This window comes from Mya arenaria, chromosome 6 (genome assembly GCF_026914265.1).
Source record: "Mya arenaria isolate MELC-2E11 chromosome 6, ASM2691426v1".
Lineage (NCBI taxonomy): Eukaryota > Metazoa > Mollusca > Bivalvia > Myida > Myidae > Mya > Mya arenaria.
Genome location: NC_069127.1, coordinates 41,294,797 through 41,322,175, shown reverse-complemented (window position 1 = coordinate 41,322,175; position 27,379 = coordinate 41,294,797). Strand labels below are relative to the sequence as shown.

At 33.6% G+C, this 27,379-nt stretch overlaps 1 protein-coding gene across 4 annotated transcripts in view; it reads right to left on the bottom strand.

Moving 5' to 3' along the window:
• The window catches only part of LOC128238332 (deleted in malignant brain tumors 1 protein-like), a 50,807-nt gene extending 34,850 nt beyond the window's left edge, over positions 1-15,957 (bottom strand). For 2 of the 4 annotated variants that reach the window (XM_052954150.1, XM_052954153.1), the window contains exons 1-4: positions 15,838-15,957; positions 1,274-1,421; positions 709-872; positions 160-322 (exon numbers count right to left, since the gene is read on the bottom strand). In XM_052954150.1, the coding sequence (XP_052810110.1) occupies positions 160-322; positions 709-872; positions 1,274-1,421; positions 15,838-15,907 (545 nt within the window). In that variant the 5' untranslated portion in view covers positions 15,908-15,957. Of the gene's footprint in view, positions 1-159; positions 323-708; positions 873-1,273; positions 1,422-4,853; positions 4,939-15,837 lie in introns of those variants that run through there. The other 2 variants (XM_052954152.1, XM_052954154.1) reach the window with 2 other exon arrangements.
• Between the last annotated feature and the right edge of the window lie 11,422 nt (positions 15,958-27,379).

Here is a 27,379-nt window from a genome sequence, read left to right as displayed (position 1 = left end):
TCCGGGACTGCCAATTAATGTCGGGCTTTTTGCACGAATAAGTGATTAAAGCCAAGACAAATGCTTAAAAAAGAAACAAAACAAAAATGTTTGACAGTTTATTACTTAAACAAAACTTGCTTTGTTTTAATCATTTACTAATGTACGAAATTAAATTACGTAGCATATCCGAGCTGTCGACACACGACCTTGGCAAATGTTGTTACAATAACTAGGCCATCTAGGCCATCATCACAGATAGTACCCCATGTTCCATTATGAAATACTTCAACACGACCCTCTAAGGGTGTTGTTCCGTCACGAAGTCTAATAGCATGTGCGCCTAAAGGAGGATGAATACATTTTGAAATGTGGTTGTATCAAAGACTATAAGATCAGGATTATCTTAAATCTTTCTTTGAAACATCTTGCTGTCGTCTATAGTTTATGTTTTGTATGGGCTTATAGTGATTTCCGAATTGATATATACGTTCCTGAAATATTTACAATTTAAGTCTTGCATTGTTATATAAAACATTATACATCTATTTTAGTTGTTTTCCTTGAATATCGATATGCATTCTCGATTGTACTTGCTGTTTTGTATCTAAATATAAAATGATGTATGTACACTTTGTATGTTTGAATAATGTATGAACTAATTTGTAATACTAGGCATTTTTCAATTGTACTCTTTAGAAATGGAGAAAAGAAAGTGTAATCAGGTACATGTTACTCCGACATCTTCGTGATGTCCGCAGTTGTGTTGTCCCCATGGTCTGAACGTACACGCGTCGATCGAAGCCTCGTCTCCTTGACAAGTGACATCGTCCAGCCAAATCGGATCACTACCTGCACCGAAAAAGGCACTCGTACGTACTTCCACATTGTCACTGGAATTGATGAAAATTTGATATATATCTTCTTCTATTTTTGAAATGCATTTTTTCTTATTATTGACCCTTTTAACACATGGTGTATGCAACTAAATAAGATGACTTATTTTTGATACTTAAAACATGAACTTTTGAAACGCAATGATGACAAATGCCTAAAGCATAAACCACCCACATGATTAAGATTCTTGGAGTTCAATGAATGCTGGTGTCCTTTTCACTTTTTCAGTTGTCTATCCGGGACTGCCAATCGATTTCAGTTTTTTTTGCTTGAATTAGTGATTTAAGCCAAGAAAAATGTTTGCAAAACAGCAACAAAACAAAAACGTTTTACCGAGAATTACTTCAACAAAATAAGATTCGTTTTAATCAATTACTTATTTAGGAAATTTAATTACGTAGGAAATCCGAGCTGCCGACACACGACCTTGGCAAAGTCCGTACCTAGGCCATCATCACAGATCGTACCCCATATTCCATTGTGAAATAACTCAACACGTCCCTCTAAGTGCGTTGTTCCGTTACGTAGTCTAATAACACGTCTACCTAAAGAAGGATGCATACATTTTGAAAGTTTGTTCTAACAAAAACTATTAGATCATAAATCAACTATAACATATGACCGTGATGTATGACCCTTCAGCCAGCAGAACGCAACACTGTCGGGGCAAAAAGCTCTATACAGCTCTATAAAGGAGACAAAACAGCGTATCGAGGGTTTGTGCAATACACGAAGGTTTTACTCGATGAACTCAATATTTGCTTAATGCGACGAGCTTTTTTATTGGTCGATGATGATAACAGAAAAATGAAACTTCATAGTTTTGCACTCGATTTTGCAGCAGTTGAATCCTGTTTTGTTCTGATATCAAATTTAACACAGGGTAAAACTGATTTTTTTTTTCCAATTGACTTAACAATAAAGAAGCTATAGGTGTTTTCCATTTCCTAAACAATTCTGTAATTTTAAGGAAGTTGGCATGGATTGGGACCATAATACGTTTTAATATGTTCGTGTTTTAAATAACACTCTTGTTTGCAAGCTAAACCACTATGTTATTGTATGTATATCGAATGTCTTTATCACAGGGAAAACGTGTTTCTATGTCGACTAATAAAGATAATTTTAATTGATGCACATTGATAAGAGGTGTGAAGAGATATATAATTTACGTTACACCATCAAATTTCACTTAAAATTAAAGGTTGCCTATTTTCATCAACACAATGCCATTAAGATGACTTTAGAAAATCGACCACAGCAAATGCCCTTTCAAACATTTGTCAACTATCTAGACGCCATTTTGAATTTATTCATCTATGACATTTCTGCATATATGCAGTTACACATTGTTTTGATCTTAGAAGTAAAAATGAGATGACAAACAACGTCAAGATTCCTGCCCATATTTCTATGATTATTTGAATCAACAGTCAGCCATGTCGGATCTTGAATATCTATTAATTTCCAAAAGGTCAAATAAACGAGGCCATCAATCGGGGCTCTATGCTATCAGGATATGCAAACACATTTAAAATATCCCACTGTGTTGCCGTTGTAATGGGAACAATGCTTCCCCCCCACCCCACAATTAGCTATGACCGTGGATCATTTTTTTAGACAAAAGACCTCCCCCACATGTAGAATGCTAACTCCGAATATAATTACAACCCGCCGATGTTTATTCTGTATAGAAAAATGACCCCTAAGAATAAATTATGTAGACATATAGATAGACAAATTTATGTTCACAGACATAGAAGATGCGAACTAAATTGGCATGTTAGAATTATGCTAATGAATATAAATAATTAATCAATTGGATGCTACATAAATAAAACATATCATGTACTGTATACTTATGAAACAACTTATTACACAATATAGTTACCAAAAAGGAAATTTATACAAATAATAACAAGGACGAACCTTAAATTTATCTTGACCTGAATTACGAGTTCATATAAAACTAGTATCATACACTGTGTCAAAATGTTTAATAAAGAATAAAGGGACTTATTCATCATTTATTAGGTAAGAAATCTAAACAATTAACTGATTGTTGTGAATTGTAAACGAAATGCTTGTTTCAGTTTTAAAACAATATTAACAGTTTAAATAAGAGCTTTATTGTAAATAGTTATTATAAAGTGTGCAAATGCTCCATTTTGCCGAAAAGCATCCATACGTAACGCTATTGAAAATCAACTGTGTTTATAATATTAAGGCTTCGGTTTTACAAAAGTGTAAGTGAATATCTATCAATTTCGTGTTTTCCATAGATGTTAGCACAACAACTCAATTTAAAAAAAAATACGAAAAAAATACGTTGCCAATAACAATCTGCGTACAAGTCAATTTAATGGCACAAAAGCAATCCTATTTTTGTCTTCTTTGATGCTTAATATTGCAATATTATGTATACTTTTGAACATTTTAATCTATAGCTGAAACGGGCTATTAAACTCTCCAAAGAACGAAAGCATACACTGGAAGTACTTAACAATAAACACACAGTTAGTTTATATATATATATATATATATATATATATATATATATATATATATATATATATATATATATATATATATATATATATATATATATATATAAAGTCCCATTTCTCTGATAGCTCCATTGACCTAAATGATAAATGTGGATACCTGGTGACCTATACAATGGTGGTATAATTTGATAAAGATTTGGTTGCTGATTAATTATATGCCAAATAAATGACCGAAAATATATATAGTTTAAGTTGCAACCTATAGAATAATTTAACGGTAGCAATGTCTAGGTTACTTTTTTCATCTCATAAGCTGTCTTTTGAAACCGGTAGATGTACAATTAAAATTACAGAACGATATGCTGATGCTGCTACTATTGTAACTACTATGCGATATGTTTATTATAAACATACACTTGCACCAGAGGGGTCAACATGTTATACTCTGGGAATATCTTTCCACATTTCGAGTGTCAATTTTCTAAACAAAACTTATCATCTAGTAGCACACATATCAACAAGAAACTCAATGATACTCATTTATAAGGATTGTTTTGCGTAAATCAATGATAAAAATTGGATTTTTTAAATGTTCGACTACTGGGTTTTTGTCCCTGTTTTTAATTCATTAGTAAAATAAACCTACAAAACATTTATATGTAATAGTTACTTGAAGCATTATTTTTAAACATTTATTAACACAAAATCACTTCTTTGAAATTTCAATGAAAACCATTGATACAATAATTTTCTCCTAAATTTATAACTTTTCAAACTCTCAATACCTGGCTCTGTAAAACGTGGTTAAAAACCTTTAAGCCAAATTAAAAATGTTAAGAAACGAATTGGAAATAAAATGTTATTTTCCCCACTCGCTCAAAAATTTCCTCAGCCAAAATCAGACAAAAAAGTATTTCAATTGGCATAGCCAATCATTCCAAAAAAAAATACGCATCGCATAACCAATATGTGAATTTTCAATGTCCGGTTATTTTACAGAATGTTCGAATTTCATGGGGCCACAAGGTCTCAGAAAATAAAAAAAAGTTATTTACTTATTGGCTGTGTCTGTACATATAGAACGCAACATAAATATTGACCTCGAATTACGATTCAGTATCTTACACTATTGTATCCATGATACAGCATATTTCACTGCTTATAAAAATAGTTACAAATAGTTATTATCATATTTAATTAAATCGGACAATACAAAATAGCAGTGCTCAAAAAGTAACTAGTAATTTGCAACACCAACACAATAGTCTTACATTTATCACAAAGTAATTGACTTGTTCAGATATGTTATTATATAATTTCTTATTTGTTGCTGTTATTTATTTATTACCAAAATACATTGTATATTGTAGTATGTTTTGTATGCATTTATGCTATAAAAGTTATTCTGTGAAGCAATATTTGAAAACAGAAATCACGATAGTGTTATTGAAAGTCATTAAATACTCTTACCTTGACAATTGGTACACGGAATAAAGAAAATCCCTATCATCAAAGGTAAAAATATTAGAGTTCTATTGCAGTATTACACAAGTCTAAAGAAGAAATTCTATTTATGACGATCTAAAATATATTTTTTTCTGATATATGTCTTTGACGTTGACGTTCATGATTTGTAAATGAGACACTTAATGGCACAGCTCAGTCACTCAAGCCTTGTGCGTTCCCAATGAAAATGATACAGCCTGTGTTTACCTCCCAGCAGTCTTTGCTCTAGTATTATGCAAATGAAGACGATATGATACTTCGAAAAGGTCTTATATAATTTTGATATAAGTTGAATTGAAGGGCAGGCTTGTTTAAGTATGAACTGTTAAGAATATGTACTGTCTCAGTATAGTTTATTGTGTTCCTCTTCATACATTAACAGATGGGATTCCTTCTCTCTGAATATTGAATAAATATGGTCGAACGACCCATTGTGTTAGTTGCAGATGCGTTTAGTTGACAAAAATGATAGTGATGATACTGTAAACGAGTGTGTTGATGGTGAAGGTAATGTATATGATGATGCTGACGTTGATGATTATGTTGATCTTGAAAAAGTTTGATTAACCAAGTGGTATAACATATTTAGAACTGGTCTGTGAAAACTTGTCGTTCTCATGAATACAAGATCTTCATAGTGAACACTGGGCAAAATCATTAATAAGGTGTCTTTATGGTGCACTGTAGTCCACTGTAAACACTGGTCTAATGCAAAAATATAATGTCTTTATGGTGATTAAGAATGCACTGTCTGAGTTGTAATCATAAATGGTCTTTATGTTGTAGAGTAGTCTTAAGCATTACTAGACTTTTTTCTTGTTAAAGACTGGCCTTAATCAAGTATACACTCTCTTCATGGTAATCAAAAGTACACGGACTTCGTGGTGATCTTGAGTACTCTGCCTTCACGATAAAGACTTTTTAATCATTAATTCACGTTTTTCATTATAAGGAACTGTCTGAGGCATTGCTACAATGTCTTTCGGGTGATTATAATTACACTTCCTTCGTGGTGAAGACTTCTTACTATTTCATACGCGTTCTTCATGGTGCCTGCACACTTAAGCATGAAGACTGGTTTAAGCGTTAAAACACATTCGTCCTGCTAATGATTAATACACTGCCTGTTTGGCGAATACTTGTCTAAATCATGAATACACTGTCCTCATGCCAATAACTGGTTAAAATGTCAAAAGCTACACATCTCTGACAAACCACAATGTATTTTTTTGTTTAGTTCAAACTTCCTCCAGAAAAAAGATGTTCTCGCAATAATGCAAGTGTTGCATTTTTGAATTAAGATAACACTTACAAACTATTACAGTAACGATGATACCGCTATCATTTTTGACAATAAGATGAAGTTGAACAACGCTTATGTACCTCTAAACACTGATATATTTCATGTGGCCTATGTCTTGCATGTTACTGGTAATAATGATACATAATTCATATAAGCTTCCTGGATTGGAACTAACGAATACGATTAATTTCCTTCTTGTTTAATAATGAATCTAGCTGGTCGATACCCGACTGACCAATCAGTGTTTAGATAAGACGGGGCTTATCAGTTGCCCGTTCGATCCGCCATGACCTCCGACAATCAGCACTTATCAACAGTAGTGTAATTACGCTGTTTTCTATACAAAATGTGTCTCTCATAACTTAAAACAGACTATTAAGGAAATCCGAAATACTGACATTTTCCCAAATGCTGCTCCAATTATGCATTTTGTTTTTGTGTTTTTGTTTGTTAAAAATGTTACCTTTAAAAAGACTTTTCTACACTCCAAATATATTTATCGTTAATGTGTTATAATGTACATTATATACGTTTACTTGAGTCTCTAAAAAGGAAATATCACTTTGAGTAATTAGTATAAGAGATAATATTGACGATATCTTACGATTAATTTTCACTTTGAAACTGTTCTCCTTCATGTGCATAAAGTTTACATTGGCTTTTAAGTTTGTTTTGATATACTTATAGGAATAAACTCAGTTGATTTAAGTAACCTTTTTTTAGTTTAGATAAAATATATAATATTATATAAATAAATGTCACAAAAAGTATATACGTATAGATAAACGAAATCATCTTTGTAAATGACGCAAAAGTATCAAAGTATAATCTTGTGATAATGACTGTGATCATTTCGTTATTGTTGCTTGTAAGAACAGTTTTGCGTTTCATTTAATACGGATATAAATTCATTGAGAGAAGCATAAAGGTAGTTATATCATTAATAATAATGCATTTAACTTGTAAAAATAGGTGTTTCATAATGGGGAAAGGAAGAAAAATAGCAAAATCCATTTTTGACAGTTTTGACATTTGATCTAGTAAACAATCGTCATTTTCTGTTGACTTTCGGAAAGGAAAATAATACAGTTTTTGTTTCCTTAATTTGAATTTAAATATAGAATCGTCCTTTCTACTGTAACAAAATTACAATGTTATTAAGGAAAGAAATGTTTCAAAGTTTCAACATTAAATTATTTCTTCCTGAATCATACATTGATTTCAAATGATAATGATAAATCTAATATTATGTTTTAGTTGCTTTTAATGCTATGTTTTACCAAGTTCCCTGCCTTTCAGAGTATTTGTCGAAGCGCCCTTACTAAGGGGTTACGTGACACTGTAGGCGTTGCCTTATCGCTATGGTGTGGTGTCAATTAAAGTTGAAACAGGGAACAAATATACAAACTGTAACCATTTCACTGTAATGTATTTTCTGTCAGCTATATACATATTAGTAATCATCAACTGTTCTGAACATATCACACGTATGATGTTTGTTAGTTTTGAAGTAGGATATATAATTTGTATTACACGGCATCAACTTGAATGTAAAATCTAGTCGATATTATTTTTATTTTAATTTTTCTAAATTTGGCCCCGCTTGTGCACAAGGATTGAATCCGAAGCCTACGAGATTATTTTTAAGATGTACAACAGCTTACGATGATTTAATAAACATACTTTTTAAATTAAGATTAATAACTTTTTTATTATAACTATCATCAGTTTAATTTATATTTTTTCATTAAAATCGCTTTTAACACATACTTAACACAAAGCGGAAATATATACCTTCTTAAAATGTTTTTAGGATTTTGTTTTTCTTTGAAAGGGAAATTAATAACCATATTGTTTCCCTAAATAACAGCTGCCATTCAATGAACACATATAATGCAACAAAGTTGTTTTTGTTGTACCACATTTCACTTTCTTTTGATCAGAATGTCAAATTTAAATTCTTATATTTTTCTTATATCTTATAACATGCTATTTGTCGTTTTTGTGTACTCAAAATGATTTCTTTTTCTGTCTAAATGTCTATGTTTTGCTTTAATACTTTTGAAATGAAATATATACGAAGAAAAAGGTTAAATATATACAACCATTTACTGAATATTGTAAAATGCACTTTGTTGTATTCGGGACGAAAAAACGTGTGGCAAATCATAAGGTGTGTTCGAAAAAAGCTACTGACGGCTAAAACCCTTCGACAAATGTTGATTTATGCTCAAATATTGTCTTTTGCAACGTGAATCAACACAAGGTATAAACGACAAGTTATTCTTATGTTTCTGTATGAGTCCTTGTGGGTGTGAGCTTTTGTTGTAAGTTTTCCTTGAACTTACTGAGGTGGGTTTGCTCCCAACTTAAACCAGAACATTTGTTTATACTCTAGGTGTATTTTATCTGCAATTTCTGTATCAAAGAGTGAACTAGTTATAATAGAGATCTTTGCAATTGCCATTAAGGGAAAATATTGGAGCCAAAACATGAGCGAGTCCCTTTAAGTATGTTATTGATATATTGCAAAGTAAAAGAAGTTCAACAGAGTTATTCGATGTGTAAACTTATGTAGAAATTACAATCACTGAAACAAACTGTGTTTCAGATAAAAACACTTATCATTTAAAATTTATGTAAATATCTTGAAGGCTTCTAATCGTTGGTTTACATAACTAAAATTTTGTCTGCTTATTACAAGCAAAAACTGTTTAAGTTGTAAGCAGAACAGAAAAGGCCAGAACATTGATTCAACTTAAGCATAAAAGGCTCATTGTCATAATAATATGTATAACAACAAAATATGGCATGAGATTATAACATAAGTTTTTATAATATAGTTTACATAAATAATGTGAGAATATGTAAACTAAAATCAAGAACATACAGGCATAATACGTAAAGCCTTCATTAGGTAATAAGTAATGAATTTGATTAGATACTAATTATTTATGTATACTGATGTATGGTTGATAAGTACAACCACATGATCTTGTTGAGTATTGTTGAATCTATTGGCTGTATAAGAAAAGGATTCATTTTTAAAATATTGAATACAATTTTGTATCTGTTTGTATCAAAAAGCTTAAATAACTTAACTGATAAACGCCACTATAGGATAACCTATGCAATATAACTAGTGTAATAACTATGCAAATAAGGTAGCATCATCACACAAAAATGTATTCATACGCTCTGTAAAAAAACTTAAACATACAAACATCAGAAACGATGTTTCAAAAGAAATCATGTCGGTGTTAACAAACTTAGCTCCACGATGGAACGAATTGTAAAAAAATATTTGGCTAAATTTAAACAAACATCGTCCTGATTATAGCGCCAGAAAATACCTCGTACTGAAATTGAATGACAACAGTGTTCCTGCGAACCAAATTTTGCAAATATCGGGACACATGAAATTGCATCTATAAACAATTATAGCCACATAATTCCAAATCAACTCAAGGAAATATGCAACATCATGTACTCCAGCGAAAATACCCCGTCTACTTCCATATAAAATGCATAGTATAGATTGTTCGCCAGCAATACGCAAGTTGACACAGTCACTGATTCGTCATTAAATCTCACCTTTTTGCTGGTGTTATGTACAACAATTTGGTGCTCCAATTTACGGAGGTAATATTCATGTGCACATCCATCAAAATAACAAAAAAACTATGCTGAAATCCACCAGCTACAAACGGATTCCCACCATTGAACGAGACTGTGGCGCTGACTAACGGTCTATTCAAACTTCAACCGCCAAATGACAAGTACACGCTCGTGTCATTAGTTATGGCATTGCCCTTATAATTAATTTGCTTGATTTAAATGGATTTAATTATGTATGTTTATTTTTTTTGAGTAAAACTTTTGAAAATCGGTTGAAAATTTGGACAAGATTTATGCTTTTATTGTAAATAAGATGTTTTAATGTCGGACTATTTTCTTTCCTGAGAATGAAGCATCTTAATAACAGACAACATTTTTTTGCAATAGGACACGAGAATGTGTATTACGGAAACGTTGACATATATTTCGACCGTAAATGAGTTATGTTATAAATAGTGTTTATGTTGTATGAAATGTATTAACATCGTCATTTAAAAACGATAAAATATCGACAGAGTCATGTTTTTATCGTTTATAAATTAAACTCGTTTAATAATTCGATACAAAATAAACACTCATTAGAGATATTCTATTTACTAATTATAAAATTTGCTTTAATAGTGGAATCAAAATGCACTTAATAATTAGACCACACGAATTGAATGTTGTGTTCGTCCGAGTACTAGGAAAATTGAAGCAAGTGAGCGAAATGAAATTAAAGAGTTTCAGAGTTTATGGGCGAATCGGCATGTTTGCCTTTCGCCATTTACAAACTATCTACTAATGCCTCTAGTCACAAAAGTATAGTGATATAGCAATTATGTAATGACAAAACATATCTATTTACAAAAGCAATATTCAGTGAATGAGATGAAAGTCTAAATCTTGACAATTCTTCACTGTTGTTGTCATTTTTGACACACTTTAAATATTCGTCAATACAAATTCTTGTTTGAATCTAAAATAGTATTTCCATTTTGGGTTGAGATGTTAAGTTATCATACCACGTTTGAACATATTGGTCTCTGACTCTTTGGGTTAACATAGGCATATAATTGTAATCAGTATAAAAAATTAACTAAAACATTACCATTACCCATTCTATTTAACAAATCAGACATAGCGGAGTACCATATTTATTCTAGCAAGACGTATGTTAGTATTGTATCACATGTTGTATTGTTTTGTAAACATACGGTTCATTAATGAATTTGGATTATTATTATTTTTTATCCAATATTTTAATGCTCTCTCTTAACAGATTACTGACAAAAGGAACCGTCCTTGCTGGCCTCAAACGGCGGCACTTGATGTATATTTTACAAAAAGGTGCAGAAACAAGCTCAGTAGCAAAAAGTGTAAACATACACCCGGTTTAATGGCACTGGGTAAACGCCAAAGACATAGAACATAACATCACAAAAAAGAAACATAGAAGAACAGCACAAACTCAATAAACAGTACAGTGCATACATACTATATATATATATAAAACTAGGTATGTTTATCAATAATTGTTATCAGGAATTATGAATTATGTTGTTCAACACCAAGAATATGTTTGCAGAATTTAAATGGAGTTTTTCTAGCTCGCTATGATCATATCTCCACCAAATCTCCGATCCATATAAAATGATTGGTACAACAAAAGCATCAAGCAATGATAATTTAGTTTATCTAGTGTTAATCTACTTAACACAGAGAGAAGATGGTTATATGCATTTAAAGCTTGTTCATTCAGCATTTTTACAGCATTATTAATATTTCCAGTATAAGAAAAGTTAAAACCAAAATAACAAAAGTTCTCCACCACATCAACAAATTCGTCATTTATTGTCTATCTAAAATTACAATAGCTTTTCCTGCTTTCAAACAAACATATTTTAGTATTTTTTATGTTAATTTTTAAACCCCAGTTGCATGACTACACATACAGAGAATTTAGCTAATGTTGTAAACTTACAGGATCAGTGGTAAATACAATGTAATGCGATATCATCAGCAAACAATAGCATAAAAATAGATAGTGTATCTTTGTCCGACTCATTTAATTGTGAAATTGTGATTTATCATCTTAGAGCTAACGCCAGATTCTACTAATTTTATCCACAATGCATTATGGATAACAGTATCGAATGCTTTTCGTAATCAACAAAAGCACAATGTAGTTTGTATTTGCTCAGAATAGTTTTCTAAATTTAATGCATGTAGGATAAGAATACAATCAGCAGTACTATGACTATTTCTAAATCCATAATGTGAATCATTTAATATATACATTATTGTTTTCGCTCCATTGATCAATTATATTTCTAAGGACCAATGGAATTATCTTTACAGTTATATAAACCAAAGTTATTCCTCTATAATTTGCCGGATCTGATCAATCACCTTTTTAAAAATTGGGACAATAGCCCTTTTACACCATGCTTCAGAATAGACACTCTTCTGAAATATGAAATCAAACATTTTCGTTGGAATCTATGAAACAATTAGCAACAACATTATATATTCACAGCTCTTATTACGTTTTAGACTAGAAATAACTTTACACATCTCATCAACAGTGAAGTCACAATCCAATTCATTAATTTCAATACTTTTCACAGAATCAGGATACTCGTTAACATCGAAATTGCTGGGATAGGGTGCATTTGACATGTCTTTGAAATGGTGAACACATTCATCAATACTTATATGAAAAACTACAGAAACAAGCTAATGTCATTAGAATTTGTATTCTTTTAACCTTTAAACTTTTTGATAATATATTTTCAAAATGATCTTGCATTTGTCTTGCTAAGTGTAGCTAATGTACATTTTTCAATAGATGAATACCTTCGTTTGGCTTTAAGATTGGCTTTACAATACACAGTTCTAGCATTAAAAATAATAATCTGTTATCAAGTGTAGGATTTTCAGAATACAGCCATTTACAATTGTAAAATCCTTTTTACCTCTCTTACACGTGTTGTCAAACCAAGGGGACTGTTTTCTGTCCGGAAAACTATTTCTGTTACTTGACATACAAATAGTTCTACCATGTACAGCAAATGCTATATCATTATCAAGGTAGACAGATTATCGATATTTTCAAAATAAGGCTTATAATTGTTTAGTTTATTGGCGTTTAGCTTGTGCCATTAAACGGGGCTTATGTTTAAACTTTCGGCTACTGAGCTTGTTTCTGTTGTTTTTCATATAAATATTGATAACAATTTTTCCTGTTCAGAATCACCCCACATAATTGTATCATATAAAAACTGTCCGTTGCAATTTTTCATATTGTCTAGCTTCATGGTAAAATATATTGGACAGCTGTCCGAAAATTCATTTACTCCATGCACTTCAAACTGTTCTATCAATTGAAATATATCATAATTGACAATATCTTAATCAACAACACTAGCGGCTAATCTATTCCTGATCAGATAATAACAAATAAATTTTCCCTCTTCTCTGCGACCATTAACAATAAAAAAACACTCTTTTCTTTGCAGAGTGTTAACAGTTTATTTCCAAACACGTTAGATTTCTTGTCAAACGACGATCTATTAGGTATTTATTAGGTAAATTATCAACTGGTAAATATTAAAATGGCATGTCATCAGATCGGTCCAGATTTATATTTTGCATAGTATCTGACCTCTGGCCTACCCTGGAATTCAAATCCACTGTAACAAGTATATTTCCAAGTTCGCTATAATGTCTTATATCATTAGACAATAGTTTAAAAAAGTCAAAATTCGAATAAAGGTGAATTCATGTTTTCATTGACATTAGAATATTCAGGTGGAATGTAGCAACTACAGATATAAATATCATTATCTGTCCAGAAAAAAATGTTTTGTCCAACCTAATCAAAACTGATTCGTTGATATTAACAGAAATATATTTAATAAAACATTTTTTTTTTGTTTTTAGTAAATTATTACACCTTCACTATTATAGTTTTTTTTATCACATTTTGTCTACATTAGTAGTTTTAGCATTCCATTTTTCAGAAAAAAAGTCATATTTGTGTACCAAATTTATACAATCACTGTCATTAAGTTGCGATGAAAGTCCCTGTACGTCCATGTAGGAAATAGGAGCTGCTTCTCACCGACTTCATAGGGCCTGTTGCTCGCTCCGCTGGCCGGGCGAGCCTGGTTCCGGGGGCTGCGTGGATGGGAAGGGGGGGGGGTTGGGTAGCTCCGGGACGGGACCTGGAAGGGGGGGGGGCGGTCGTGAGGTACAAGGTAAGGGATTAGCTTCCTCCGTCGGTCATGGATGGCCTTCGGTATTTGGTCGCTTACACTGAACTGAGTACAGCGTTATTTAGTATGGACCTCTTCTTTTACTATTAGTTTGTCTCCATCGTACTTGAATTTAAAAAAAAAAATAGGGCGTGTGTTATCCTGATCATATCTGCCAATTCTATGGGCCTTATCAAGTTTGAAATCAATTTGTGCGTTTTTTAAGCTCTTTTTCACAAAACGTTATAACTTAATCAACGCATTGTTCCGTCATTTGCAGATCAGCTGAGGGTTCTTCGGTGATGTTGAAAAATAGAAGATTAAATATGCAAAACCAGCTTTTCCATTTTGTTTAAAACAATACGTTAACGAATGCGAAACCACAATTTCATAATATTACTATCAATGGAGATAATCCTTAACAATATTAGTTTTTATCTGCAACTTATGGAATAATTTAATTGTATCAATGTCTAAATAATTACTTCTTTCATCTTATAATCTGTCTGTTGAAACCGGTAGAAGTACTATCAAAATTTCAGAACAAGATTCTGATGCTGCTACTACTGTAACTACTCTTCGATCTTTCTTTTTTTATTAACATACATTTATCTCCTAGGGGTCAACATTGTATACCCTGGGGTCATCTTTCAACATTTCAAGTGCCACTGATACTCATTTTTGAAGATTGATTTGCGTAAATTAATGCTAAACAGGAGTATTTCTTTAATGTTCGACTACTGTGTTTGTCCCTGTATGTATTTATTGTATTAATAAAATAAACTTTCAAATGAGTTATATGTAAACGTTAATTGAAGTATTGTCCGCATTATTCTGCATTAGTTTAAAATATTTATTATAACAAAATCGCTTATTTAATATTCCAATGAAGTCTGATCATTGATACAAGCTTTTTTACCTAAATTTACACTTTTTAAAACATGCAATATCTGGCTCTGTAAAACGTGGTTTTAAGCCAACTAAAAATGTTTATAAATGAATTGGAAAAACATTTAATTTCCCCCGCTCGTTCAATTTTTCCTGAGGCCAAATCAAACGACCAAAAAATCAAATTAGCGTGGCCAATCTTTTAAACCAAATATTATTTTGGTGTCATATGAATGGTTTTTGTGCGCAGAATAAAAACGTATCATTAAATAAAAAAAGAAATACCGAAATAAATAAATACATTACAGTTTATTTTCAAAGATATTAACACCGGTCAGTCTGAGTTCAAGTGAAATATTAAACGACTATACAGAATGTTATAAATGGATAATGATCATTTGGCCATTTATTTTACATAATACTCGAATTGTATTGGGTCTCCATGTCTCAGGGAAAAAAGTTATTTACTTATTAGCTGTGTCTGTACATATGGACCGCATATAATTATTGACCTCGGATTACGCTTTAGTCACTCACACTATTTTATCCATAAGACGGCATATTTCAACTGCTTATAATTTTTTTTTATAAATGATCATTATTATATTTAAATTAATTGGACAAAATGAAATAGCAATGGTCAACAATCAATAAGTAATTTGCAACACCAACACCAATAGTCTTTTTGCATCTTACATTCGTCACAAAGTAAATGACTGGTTCAGATATGTTATTACATAAATTTATATTATTAACTGTAATGTTTTAATTATGATCAAAATCAATTGTACAATTCACTTGTATGTTTTGTATGCATTTATGCTACAATATTTTTTCTGTGAAACAATACTTGAGAAAATAAATCAGGACTGTGTAATTGAAAGTCAATGAATACTCTTACCTTGACATTTTGTACACGAAATAAAGAAAATCTCTATTATCAAAAACTTCCAAAAAAGACCAGTTCCCATCGTGAAGAACCTTCTTCGGCGTTAAAATAGTGTTTTTAGCAGTGTCATACCAGTCTAATGTAGAATTTCTAATACATCACGGATCTTATATAAAACTTATTTAACAGGAGCTTCCTTGTATTCTTATGATTCGTAAATTAGCCAATGAAAAATCAAGCTCGTTCACTTCAGCTTTGTGCGGTATTTATGAATAAAATACCCTTGGTTCTATTATAAAGCAAACAAAGAAAATACAGTATTAGTGTCATATCACACCCAAAGGTTTTGACTTCTTAATATTTCATGAATATTAGGCCAGGATTTTAAGGATGAATTATTTAAGATATGCAATATCAGATTTAAATTCCTGTGTTCCTCTATACATATAATCTTATGAGACTATCTTTTTCTGAATTATTATACTGAATATAAATGGTCGAACGACCCATTGTGTTATTTGGACCAAATAAATACAGACACGTTATAAATATGCATTAAAAACGATATTCGTTTATTTTGATTGAAACCTCTGCGTATGTTTGTACGAACATTATAATGACGATGGTTTTTGTTGACAAAAATGATGGCTATGATACTGAAAACGAGTGCGGTTTTTATAATAAAGATTATTACAAATCATTATTTCATGTGGCCTATGTTTTACGCTTACCGGACAATAATGATACATAAATCATATATCCTACCTGGTTGGGAGCTAACGGATAATAACATTTGCTACTTTTATATTATATTTCATAATAAATGCGCACTTTTAAATACTGTTTACGCTGAATTATTCGTGACAAAATAAGTATGAATACAAAATACGAGATAATTTCCTTAATTATTTGATCATGGTATATCTGAGGATTCAATCTAGTTAATAGCAAGCAATGCAATAAGGTGTCCGATACATAAAAGATGTGAAATTTAGATGCGAGGTGATCCCATATTAGTTTGCTATCATGTGAAAGTGATTTCACGTAATTTAAGTCGAAATGAAAGGGCAAATATACGAACAATAATATTTACTGTATATAAAATAAATAGCATGTGTTTGCGTACCTGATCGAAAAAACCCGACCATATGGCACGTGCGGAAAGTCGATAACGAGGCTTGTCGAATTACCGGCTCCACAACCTGCCCGATGGAAAACAGCGGCAGTAAAGGCATGTTATTGGCTACAAAGTTTTTTTGTTTGAAAACAGAGTGGTAACTGAAGAATGTTCAGACTGAGATTGTGTGTGAGAGAGGGAGAATGAAAGTGGACGGTTGATTATTGTTTTTTTTTCAATTTCTTGGTTGGCTTGTCGAGAACATAGATAAGAGATGTTTTTCTGTAAAATGTTCAACAACACTAAGTCAAAGAAGTTTTTGTATGAGTTTAGATTATTGTGTCTGGTTATCAAAACTGCCTGTGTATCCGGCACATTTGTTTGGAGGAGTTTATGGCACAAACGCTTTCGTACACGGGTTTTGTCAGCTCTGGCAGGATGACATTGGCTAGTTTTATACCAACTGGTGCAAATATGAACCACTGATCATCTTCATTTGGAAAATTGTTATGCAAGCTAACAGGAATGGATGACAATCAGCTGTTCAATAGTCAACTTACCCGTTTGTAAAAAATGTTAAAAAAACTAATAAGTTTGAGTATACATGCCAGGCGAAGTCCCTCAAAATCAAAGAGAATTTATACCTATTTCTTTAATGCTTTTTGATGAAATATGGAGTTTATCAGTGAAATAACAACAGTGAATATATCAATTTGATATTTTTACACTCAAAATAAGGTGTGAAAATATCAACTTTAAGAACTGCTTTTAAAATCCATCGTAGTTACTTCCCCTTGATCTAATCAGAACACTTCACTTTGAACCAGAAAATGTTGGCAAATAAAATATTTAGAATTTAATGAAACGTTACATAAGTTTAAATAAAAATGAAGTTTGGACATTAACAACTTGCCATTTATTAGAAAAATGGTTATCGCGTTTTTTTAAACGTTTTCTTTATCTTGAAGCTGAATGTTCGAACATTTGCTTTCATACCATTCAAATTACAGACGAAAACGTCTATTCGAACATTGAATGTTATATCATCGTTCAAATGTATTTTGAACTATTTGTCGTTTTAATACGTAATACAAACTTTCCGGAAAATTCACACTACAACTTACAGATTTACTGATATATTTTTTACCCCACCCACGCCTCAAATTTGTCAACAAACTAGCGTGGTCCTCATCATTACCTGGAAATCGACCTGTCTTCAAGCAAAACAGACTGGTCTCTGACAGTAAGATGACAGAATATCCATGTATCATGAAACACACTCTAAAACGAAGAAAAACCCATTCGACTTTTCAAATTTTTACTCAATAAATGGCGGCGTAGTAATTTTGTTGTGTATTCATGCCCCGCTTAAAATAAAAGTGTTTTCGTTATTATTTTGGAACAAAGATGCACTATTAAAACTTCATTGATTACTGTTCATAAAATCTTTGCACTTAAAAACGAGCGAATAATTGACTATAAAAAAGAATATCAGAGAACTTTTTCTCAACAAACCGGAAATAGAAAATTGACAGCTACGTCATCAGCTAATATATATATATATAGAATTTGCGTGGGGGGCGTCCTACGGGTAACGGCATATAAAACACCCTTTTAAATAAATAAAAATACTAATAAAACTCCGAAAATAAGCATAAAAGAATCAGAAAAATTGATTATTTCAGTTTAAGATCGTATTTTATTTCACTCGTGGTTATAGGAAAACTATATTTTCATAAAATAAAATACGATCTTACACTGAAATATACAAATATCCTCTACATATTTCCTTTATTTGGTCAATTATTTATTGTAAAAACGTGCCAAAATCGAGATACCATGGGTGAAAATATTCATTTTGCGTTTATATGACATGAAGTATCCTGAGGGTAAATTTACCCCACTACCATACGTTCGGCAAACTTACCACTCTGTATTTGCATTTGTATGCATATATTTGCCTCTGGGGTAAATCTCAAGTCGTCATATAAACGGCTGGTTTCACTGTTTTTAAAATCTAAGCCCGGTCTCACTTTCAAATGAACAAACGTCAGCGCGCACATTGTTCAGGAACAACATTTCAGCGACGTTATTTCCGAAAATGACTTTCTTATCGCTTACAATTTAGCGTTTGTTCTGAAAACTGCAATTAATTCTTTTTATATCTGTTTTCGGCATATAATAAAAAATGTTTGTTTCAGTATACGATCTCATTTATTTCATCTTGTGGACACAAAAAGTAAACATTTATCTCGTTGCCACGAAGTCGTGAAATATAGCTTTTGGTGATCACTCGGTGAAATATATCACGATATTTCACTATTTCAACATATATTCCATTTATTTCATGCTTTTCGATGAAGTTTTAATTTGTTTTCTTTTTCACTGCTCTTGAAGATTTTGGTTACCGTTAAAGTAACCTAGCATTAACAGTGCCGGGTTGAACATTTCTAAAATGAAAGGCAATTCCTAAAGGATGCCACGCCTTATCCATTTTCCTGCCCTTTTTCAGGAGTAGTCAGCGACTGGAGGAACGCTTTGCCTCGTACCACCGTTTTCCCTGTGAGATATCTTCATGCAGCGTTTCTTCATTTATTAACATGTTATTACTGTTAGCATTATTTCCTTTTATATGTAAAATCTTCCCTCAAAAAGCAATGCCTTCCGTGACATTATTAAATTGCACTTGTGGTCAGATTGTTGAGTGGTATAAAATGCTTTGCTTTTAATGTTTGCTTTTCAACTTAAAGGGACTCTCCCATTTCATAGGAACATACATTGATAATGAAAAAAGTCTTGCAATGTCGACAGGGTGGCTGAACTAAATAATGGTAAAGAGTCGTTACATGACCAAATAGATGCTATTTTGTTAATATATATTTCAAAATGTGGCGATTTTTTTTTGTTGAATACTTTTTTGACAAATGATTTAAAACTGGATTAGCGAAATTTTGATCAGACGATGGTTTAGTTGCTTTATGTGAGGTTCTTACATAATCTAATTGAGAACATGAGTATTTACAAACAAAATATGTGACAGTCCTTTTAATGAGCTAAATAGCAAAGTACTATTCTTGTATAATTACCATTCATAATTCATTGAACTTGTTAATTTATATTGATAAAAACTCGTCAAGGCCCGTTTTTATCGATTCTATCAAACTTGTTTAATAAATTATAGTCACCGAAATATAATATTATTTAATTTATTTATCATTATATTTTTGATATACTGTATATTTATATAAATAGTGTAATAACATTTGACATGACGTTATTAATTAGAAGCGCTAACAAAGGGTGCGTCATGTAATGATTTCTATGTATTTAGCTCTGTAAATCATTAAATTAGTATTTATGATAAAATACAATATCAAGTTGGTGGCTATACATAATTTCTTTAAAATTTAATCCAAGGTTCGTTTTTCATTTTTTTTATAGAAAACTCGTTAAATAAATATTGTACTGAGTTACAGATCATGTTATATCCCCAATTTATATCAAGGGGAGAAAATATTATTTTTGAGCAGTTTTTTGGTTTTGTTTAGCTAAAATTATCAGTTTATTTAGATTTGTGAACTCGGCAGTACCATATTTGTTGTTCATAAATGGAGTAAATATTCAGGGTTCCCAATAAGTTTCAGTTGACCTGTCTCAAAAAGTAAAGTAAACGACCAGCTACTACTTATTTTACTTAAAACTAACTGATGTTTCCAAATTTCTTTTTGAGGACACCGGGTCTATTTTGTAACTTCTTTTTAGCTTGCTATTTTATTTTTATGTGGCAATACTTATCAAAAAGGTTTTGGTATTTCAGAAAAACGACCAAACTGCTGATCTTTCCACGAATTGTGCTCGGCTCATACTCCTTCCCATGTGTGAAGAAAAATGTTCATCTCCTGCGATGAAATCATGAAGACTTCCCTTAACACATTTTGGTATTCAGGAACTTCATGTAGGATGTAGTGTTAATCTTGCTTTTTGGGAGCTAACCACGCTATTTAGCAGAAGTTAACTGGACCGGAGCAAAATGTTTACAATGAAAGCGTTGGAGTTTTACACTGGCTCTAAAATGTTGAACATGGTATGGATGAGCATGGACTGGCAGGCGGGGGTCTATTGGAGGGACGGTATGAAGGTTTAAATGGAGAAATGGGATGAATTGCACACTGACACTATTGTAATTCTCTTAGTCTAGGTCATGATTTGCAATTGACTGCATGACCTGATCAACTTCAAATTGATCAACCTGTACAAAAACAATGAAAAAGGACATGAAAGTTTTCGGAAGGCAATCCTTTCACTAATTCATAGGGCTCGGTAGATGAGCAGTGACAAACCCGAACAGGACACAAATCCCAAACACCTGTAAAATTAAGTGTTTATTTACATCGATTAATAAACCCTTTCAATTGTACCGTGCTTGAAATTATCTACTATTTATTCAACATGCTCGATTTTCAGCGCTGGATTGCGATAAAAGGTACAGAACAGATTTGAGCGCGTGCAACGCTCCCCGTAGAAACCAAAGCAGTGTAAAGTACGAAATATCGTTGCAAAGCTAACTTTTTCAAGGACAGGGAGGTAGTTGGAGAAAGTGGAAACATTTGGCTGGGACGGGGTGTAAAATGTACGAACAATTCCCACCGGATGTGCTGAATAAACGCTTCAGGCTGGTTCCCATGAAGGATGCCCGGAAAGAGGGCAAGCGGGAATCCCGTTCGGTCTCGGCGAATACGTGTTTACACACCGAACTCGACGTGATACAGGTCACCAGAAAAGCGCCCTATCATTATATCCCCTATATATTTGCAAAGTGATATTAATTTAAGATTACACTAATATTATATTGTATTGATTTTATTATTATTTGCTGATGACATTGCCATTGTAGGCAAATCTCCTGATAAAATTCAAACTTATTTCGATAATTTAGCAAATTACTGCAACACTTGGGGATTAAAAGTTAATACTATAAAAACTGAAGATACTTTTAACATTTTGCAAAGCCGTACTAGGCGTTAGACAATCGTCTTCAAATGTTGCTGTATACGGTGAATTGGGTAGATACCCATTGTATATAAATATATATGTACATATTGTAAAATACTGGTTCAAACTTAAGAAAAGTGATGATATAATTATTAAATCTGTCATAGAAGACGCCATGTTAGATATTGATAACAATCAAAATAATTGGTCAATAAGGTAAAGCACCTTCTCACCTGATATGGCTTTTATCATGTATACTGTTATGATACACAGGTAAACGAAAACCAGTTCATTTGTATTTTTAAACAGCGTCTGATAGACGAATATTTACAACAATGGCATGGAAGTAGTGTTGGGAATCGGTTCCAGTTTGACTATCGATAATCGGTTCCACTTATCGATAGTACAATCGGTTTTAGACAATTTTAATTGTAGTTATATTCTTGTACAATAACTCATAATCTTTAAGTATGCTTATTGAATGTATTTGTTTGAAGTTATTTAGTGTTGTTGTTGCTTTCGGCCTTATTGATAACAATAACTAATGCACACTTCCGAATGTATAAATGAACACATAGGAAAAAATAGGCAGATATTAACTGAACGCAAATGACAACAGGCAAGAAGTAAAACAACTCGCTGGTTGAATCGATGATCCATTATAACCAAATACAATCGATTGTCGCCCATTTCAGGCCAAACCAATCAATTTTCTATTTTATTGGTATACTTATGATCGGAAGTAGAGCAGCAACTAGGGCAAGCCCGTAGTGGATATCCTATTACCCATCATTTCAATCAAGGAAAACATAGCCTTTTCAATATTTATTTCATTTTCATTGTCTTTAAGAGAGTTGCCAATCGCCAATGAGAGGCTGAGATAGTAGAAGCCGATCTGCCCCCCCACCCCCAAAAAAAACAACAACAAAAAACAACAACACCAAATACTGAACTGAGTGGGTCAACTATTTTGGATTTTTTTTGGCTTGGCAACACGAAATGTTACAAATGAAGCGTGCTGTTGTTTTTGCAAAGCGCCAAATATGTTCTGCACATAGTAAAATGACTTTGTAACGGCTGTAGCAAACATAGCATAGCGTAGCCGACATGCATACATATATGTATAAATACATTGCGTAAGAAGAGCATGAACACTAAAGCATTTTGCATGATTTAAAAGCTGAATGTTGCATATCTGTTTTATACCCAGTTGATCATGTATTGCAAAGAGCTGAGACCGGGCCAAAGTAGCCTCAGGAAAGTTTTAATAATTGTGTCACCTGCCAATAATTTGGTTGGCGTTTTCATGGCGACGCGATAAATTTGCAGCAATATGATTTTGCATAGACAAGTATAGCGTACAATGGGTCAATGGGCTAGCATAGCAGGCAAACATAGCATAGCGTATATAATGACATAGCATAGCGTATATAATGACATTGTCCGTCTGCTTTTTCATGCTTATTAGTGTATTGTTAATGTTTCTTGCGCAAAAGTGTTTCACAGCAAGTCACTTCGAAGTAAAAGAGTTAAAGCATGGTTCTAATGTAAATATATGAAGCTGGGACAAAGTAAGTAATTTGCAACACGCAATGGAATATACGTGGAAGTTGAAATGCCCGCGCATGTATTATGCAAAACATAATGAGCTGAAGATTTCAAGAAGTTTAAACGCGGTGGCATTTATGAACAAGTCGTTTCCTTCCGGCGTTAAATGAACGCCGTCGGGAAGTAGGTGCGATCTATTAGCTGTATGGGAAATGTAGAAACCGCCTTTTGACAGAGTGGCGTTTTTACAAAAACTACTAAGGCGCCGCCTCGTTTTATTCATAGCGACATTATTGGAAGAACGACGCCATCGGGTTCGTGGTAAAATTTGAGAAAATACTACTTTAACGTTAGGAAGTAAGCGGTTGACCTTGTCGAGCAAAGAAATGTATTCACCAATCTCTACTTTTAGTTTACGTTTTCCAATGTCATTACCGCCGCAGTGGATAACCAAGACGGATGGAGGGTTAGTATTAGCGCGGTCCAAGTGTTGTAGCTTTCTTCCGACATCCATTAATCGCATACCACCGTATCCTTGCCACCATATTTCACATTTGGGAATATGAAGATTTATGTTCTTATTTCTGGCGTGGCAAAACGCTGAATTTATGATTGAGGAGCCCACAATCCACACGTGTCTGACACCTAAATGAAAAGAAGTGTTAAATCAATTTCGGGATAACTCCAGAGGTAGTTGCTTGAATATACGACTTATATGCCCCTGATTTCCATCTACCCGCAGCCTTTATTGTATCCGCAGAGCAGCCTAGCATTGCGGCGGTTGTTGCAGCCCCAATACGAAAGGAATGAGTTGTATTTTCCAAAATCGACGTTTAAAAGAATCAACGCTTTCTTTAAAACTGTAGAGAATTGTGTACGAGTTAATGGCGTGCCATTTGGATGACAAAACAGTGTACCGCTTACTTTCGGTCTGCGTATCGCGTATTGTTCAAAGCTAATTATTGGACATAGTGACTTTCCAGTTTTCTTGAGTTTGATGACCTGCCCTTTTGATTGCTGATCGGTTTTGGACCCCCTTAAAGTCAGCAAAAGCGCATCTTCGACAGGATCATACGATACGTCCCTGTTGGACAGAACCCTATCACTTAAGCCCCGGCTGGTTAAAGCTATTTCGCCGACCCTGAAGAACCCAAAGAATAGAATGCTAACGTGAAAGCAGCGGTAAACAAACAGCTCTCATAAGCATTATGGCAGACTGATGGTAAGTTCCGAACAATGTCCGTAAGCAGATTGACGGTAATTGGTAGTCTTGTTTTTATTGACGGCTTTGATCTCTGAATACCTATTAATACTTTGTTCACAATGTAGTTATCTGTTATGTCATCATGACCTAACAGCTTACATTGGCATCCTATGGCGCACTTATATTGTCTGGCGGTGTTATGCGTCACACCTTCCAAGGACAGTGACGATAGGAACAAAATAATTTCCTCAACTGTTGGAGGCCAAGCTTGAGATAGTTCATGCTTAGTTCTAAATGTTTCGAACCACCTTACACCTACAGCGTAAGATGATAAAGTATTTTCTGACAAGGATGATTTAATAAGTCGTGTAACTTCATTCCGGAGATCATTTTCCGAAAAGCGTCTGGGATTACTTCCGGAAAGGTTGACAGCGGCACGCTGTGGAAGAGTCTGTCCCACTGTTTACGGGAAATAAAATAAGCGATAAAATTGTGTTTAGATGTGATACGTACAGCCTTAAACAGTATATATTTGCGCATGCATGCCAATACAAATTGCCTGACTAAATGCATTAGTCTTTTTGACGTTGACGACTGACTGTTCAACACAGATACTAGTGCGTTATTGTCAATATGTAAGAGAACTAAGCTATTGGATAGTTTGGTACCTCATAAGGTCGTAGCTAACAATACCGGGACCATTTCCAAGAATGTTATGTCTCGCATAATGTCCCCATATTTCCAGTGTACCGGCCATTGAAAATATGCCCATTTCCCTTGAAAATAGCAAGCACAACCTAAGTCTGGATTGCCAGCGCTGTCGGTGCAAAGCTGCAGGGTTTCGCTGTCGTGCCAGACTTTGTTTGGAATAGGGCAAATTCCATTAAAATTAGACAAAAATTCTAACCACATCAATAAATCTTCTTTCATGCCTTGCGTTTTTCTGACTCGGTAATAACTCTTTTGTGCACCCGACATTGCATCGTAAAAGCGTCTTGTGAAAGCTCTGCTTGATCGTATTGATCGACCGAAAAAACAAAGTAAAAATTTGTAATATAATAGCTTTTAATTCCGAGAGCTTCTCAAGAGGTATGCGTATCAACATTTTTTCCGAGTCAATTTCCATTCCTAGAAAAGTCATCACTGTTGTCGGCCCTACGCTTTTATCAGTATTAATTGGGACGCCTAATTCATTGCATACGGTAGTAAATGTTGTCACCAGGCTTTGGCAATTTCCCGTTCCATGTTGACCGCAAAAAATAGGGTCATCCAAGTAATGACCGAGTGTATTTTGGCCGGATAGTGTCGCAACTGACCAGTGAATAAATTTTGAAAAACACTCGAAATAAAATGGGGCACAACTCACGCCAAAGGGGAGATTCCGATCTATGAATATTTTCCCATTTATTTTAATTCCTAGTAAATTGAAATCATCTGGTATAATCGGGAGAAGCCGAAAAGCCGATTTAATGTCGCGTTTTGCCAAGAGTGAACGTTTACCCAATTCGAATACCATGACGGCAACTTTGTCAAATGATGTATAAGATACGCTTTTCAGTTCTACGTCTATATTTGCATTTACACTTGTATTGTCATTTCTTGGGAAACTTAAGTGTGTAATAAGTCTGAACGACCCATCAGATTTCGGGACTAGTCCCACAGGTGAGATTCTTAAATTATTTATAGGAGGAGTTGAAAAGGGACCAGTCATTCGACCCGCATCTGCTTCATTTAATATCTTTTCTAAAACTTCATCTGCGTTTGTTACCGCCGATTGTAAATTCCTCGCCTCATAATAGCGGCGCAGACCTAAATAGCCTAACCGGAAACCATGCTTAAACCCGTTTAGAAGTATATCGGCGTGATCCTTGTTTGGGTATGAAAAAAGGTAATGTTCGATTGCATTTACGTTTATTGGACTATATCCCGGGGCTTTTAACCGAGCGAATTTTTCATTGGTATCTAGCGGGGAACCTAGGTCGGAACTGCGGACGGGATGGCGCGAACTGCGAAGGGGCAGGCCGGGCGTGGTAGGCTGCGCCACGGACCTGATATGATGCCCCGTATGAGCCGAGGCGTCGGTTATTTGGACAGGATCTAAAAGGATGATCTGAGCTACATTTAAAGCATTTATGCAAGAAGTTGCAATGATATCGTGTTCACTGTCTGTAATTAAAATCATTGCATTTATTGGGCAAGGTTCTCGCTAAATCTGCAGATGAGTTGGGAGAGCTCATACAAAGGAGCCACAATTCATAATCGATTTTTGAAAATGAAAGGCCAGTTGGGTCGCTGGAGAGACGCAAACGAAACTGCTGGTCGTATTCAAGCCATCCCAGGCCGGGATATTTTTTAGCCCCAAGCCGAATTTCCCTGCCGTACTTAAGTATCTCTTGGGTTCTATGTGGATGTGCGGCCAAAAAGATGGACGCATAAATAAAAAAAGCGTCCGTCCATGATGATATATCTTTAATTTTTGATCGAGATGATTTTGCTTTCATTAAAATTTCCCCGTTCGGACCAAGTGTTAGTTCTTGCTCGTTCGCAGTGTGCGTCTCTCCAAACAGGGACGCAAACTCGACATAATTCCCCGAGACGATCTTATCTCGTATAGACGGAGAGACAGAGTACCCTAACTGCGCGTGTATGCTAGGTAGCATAGCAGGCACATCGAAATCAAGACATAACTGGGG